The sequence below is a fragment of the Saccostrea echinata genome, unplaced genomic scaffold (assembly GCF_033153115.1).
Source record: "Saccostrea echinata isolate AGI-Se365-2 ecotype Australia unplaced genomic scaffold, CSIRO_AGI_Sech_v1 ptg000017l, whole genome shotgun sequence".
In the NCBI taxonomy this organism is placed as follows: domain Eukaryota; kingdom Metazoa; phylum Mollusca; class Bivalvia; order Ostreida; family Ostreidae; genus Saccostrea; species Saccostrea echinata.
Genome location: NW_026889766.1, coordinates 6,579,341 through 6,581,802, shown reverse-complemented (window position 1 = coordinate 6,581,802; position 2,462 = coordinate 6,579,341). Strand labels below are relative to the sequence as shown.

The following is a 2,462-nucleotide window of genomic DNA, read 5'->3' as shown; positions in this document are numbered from 1 at the left end:
TGTAAATGAGTGCGATTCTGAGGGAGGGGGGTACTCCGTGCAATTCTGAGTTGGATACCTTGTGTTATTATTATACTATGGGTTAAAAAATTTATTACAGAAACAAGTGCCTGTGGCTCGGCTGTCTCCTTAAATTCCAATGTCATGTGACGTCACAGTCTAGACTGTGGGCGAATGTGTTGCGCTTAAACTGGTTCAGGTTTTGGTTTATAGTTTGAAACTAGTTTTCAAACTGGTTTCTAGTTTCAATCCGGTTTGCCTCGGTAAAACAAATGAACAGTTTAGACTTAAAAATGGCGTCTAAAAGGCACAAACATGCCTGTGCTTGCATGATTATTAATTCTGCATTTTTAGAAAATGATAGCAACTTAGAAGATCATGAAGTTGGTCTATTGTCTCAACTCCAAATGCATACTTCAATGTGTTCTGCACTTATGACCCTGATTCCTCAGCGTCGGATCAAAATTCCTCGAGCGCTTAACTATGTTGAGGAGATCATTTCAAAGTATACTGAGGAAGATTTTAGACGAAGGTTTCGAATGAGCCCGGGAACATTTTCATCTCTTTTAACAATTTTCTTAGAATTTAAAGAGAAAACAATTATACCAATGGAAAAACAGTTATTAATTTTCATACGCTATTTGACAACACAAATGACAATCCAAGCTATTGCTGACCAATTCGGAGTATGTGAATATACAGTCTTTGATATTGTAAAGCGCCTCGCAAACATTGTTTGCCGTGAACTTCTGCAGCAATGCATAAAATGGCCAGATGGTGAAAAAGTTTCCAATATTGTTAAAGGGTTTGAAGATTTAAAAAATTTCCCTGCTGTAATTGGTGCCATTGACGGTAGTCACATACCTATAAAAACTCCAAATCATTGTCCAGAAAACTACATTAATCGAAAGTCATTTCCGTCTGTCATTCTTCAGGCCGTGTGCGATTCAAAAATGCATTTATTAGATGTTAACTGTGGTTGGCCGGGATCTGTGCATGACTCCCGAGTTTTTGAAAATTCAGAATTGTACCAAAGGATTCAGAAAGACCCAGAGGGGATGTTTCCCAACAATACACACCTTTTGGGGGACTCTGCTTATGGGCTTTAAATGTGGATGATGACTCCCTACAGGGACCGTGGAAACCTAACACAAAGTCAGTATCAGTACAACTATATTCACAGCAGTACTAGGATGGTAATTGAACGCACTTTTGGGGCCATAAAAGGAAGATTTCGCCTCTTGAAATTTGTAGACATTCAGGACGTTGAAAAAATTGTAAAAGTAGTGATTAGTTACTGTGTATTGCATGAATTTTGTCTACAGCATGATGATGATTGTGTAGAGTATATAGAGGAGGGAGGAGAGGATGAAGTCAACAACTTTGTGCAAATTTTATGTGTAAATAATGCTGCAGGAGAAAAGAGAGATAATATTGCAAGAATGTTATAATATTTTTCCTGTTCATATGAAACATAGGCACCTTGTTATGAACAGAAAAACATATCTAAATTACACATGCATGAGAAACTGAAACTCCTTTCTTAATAAAGAATCCAAAAAAAGTTTATTTGTTCATTGTTAATCTTACTTAAAATGTAGTATTTATATTAATGCATCAAATATTCATCAATGATCAAATTCTGAATATTTTTTTTCAACACAGTGGAAAGATAAAAACTCAGGTATATTAAATTTTATTGTAACATAAAAAATAACAAATCAAAGACAGAGGATACCTTCCTCAAAATAATGCGGTCTTGAAGCTAGTGTTCCCCTTCTATTATAATCAAAGGCTTATATAAATAATTTTACAAAACATTCTGATACATGTATACTGTATACATCATGATTTATGAATGGATGACTACTAGTAATCACATTGTAATAAAACAATTGGATATATCATAGGTCCACACAGGTAAGTGTACTTTAGATTTCCATTATTCAAACAAACTTTACAGTATGTTTAATAGTTTACCTTACGATATATGTTAACTGTTTTTCTAATGATTCTAAAACTAATAACCAAATTAACCAAAACTCATTTTTGAAAAGAAAACTTTTAATATTTTGATTTCTGACCACTATTATGAACAAATTCAAATTATTTACCTATTCTCTAAAGCCTTATACAATACATGCATCAAACAGTGAATTAAAGGCCAAAGAATTATTTGTCCTTGAAGAACGAAACAATTTTCAAATATTTAAATTTTTTTAAAAATAGTCTCCATACTTTTCATTTTCAAATTTAAGAAAAAAGCTTTCTTTATGATAATCATCTGGGTTCTATAGAAGATAATAAATATCTAAATGAAAAGAAAGTCAACAGTGACAATAGCCAAGACCAGACAAACTTCATAGTAAAAGCTTACTTGTGTCTTTACCTAATATACCACAATAGGAATTTCAACAATGAAATAATCTTATCTGATAATAACAAGGCATGAAAAATTGAAT

General features: G+C 33.0%; 1 protein-coding gene across 1 annotated transcript; it reads left to right on the top strand.

Moving 5' to 3' along the window:
* The first annotated feature begins 293 nt into the window (after window positions 1–293).
* On the top strand, window positions 294–1,109 carry LOC133189300 (putative nuclease HARBI1). Its single transcript, XM_061324698.1, has one exon. It carries the CDS (start codon window positions 294–296, stop codon window positions 1,107–1,109), a length of 816 nt encoding a protein of 271 aa, XP_061180682.1.
* Window positions 1,110–2,462: the final 1,353 nt, after the last annotated feature.

Bases quoted from the DNA above. Each gene is read 5' to 3' on its own strand.
- LOC133189300 (XM_061324698.1), top strand. From the start codon at position 294: ATGGCGTCTAAAAGGCACAAACATGCCTGTGCTTGCATGATTATTAAT.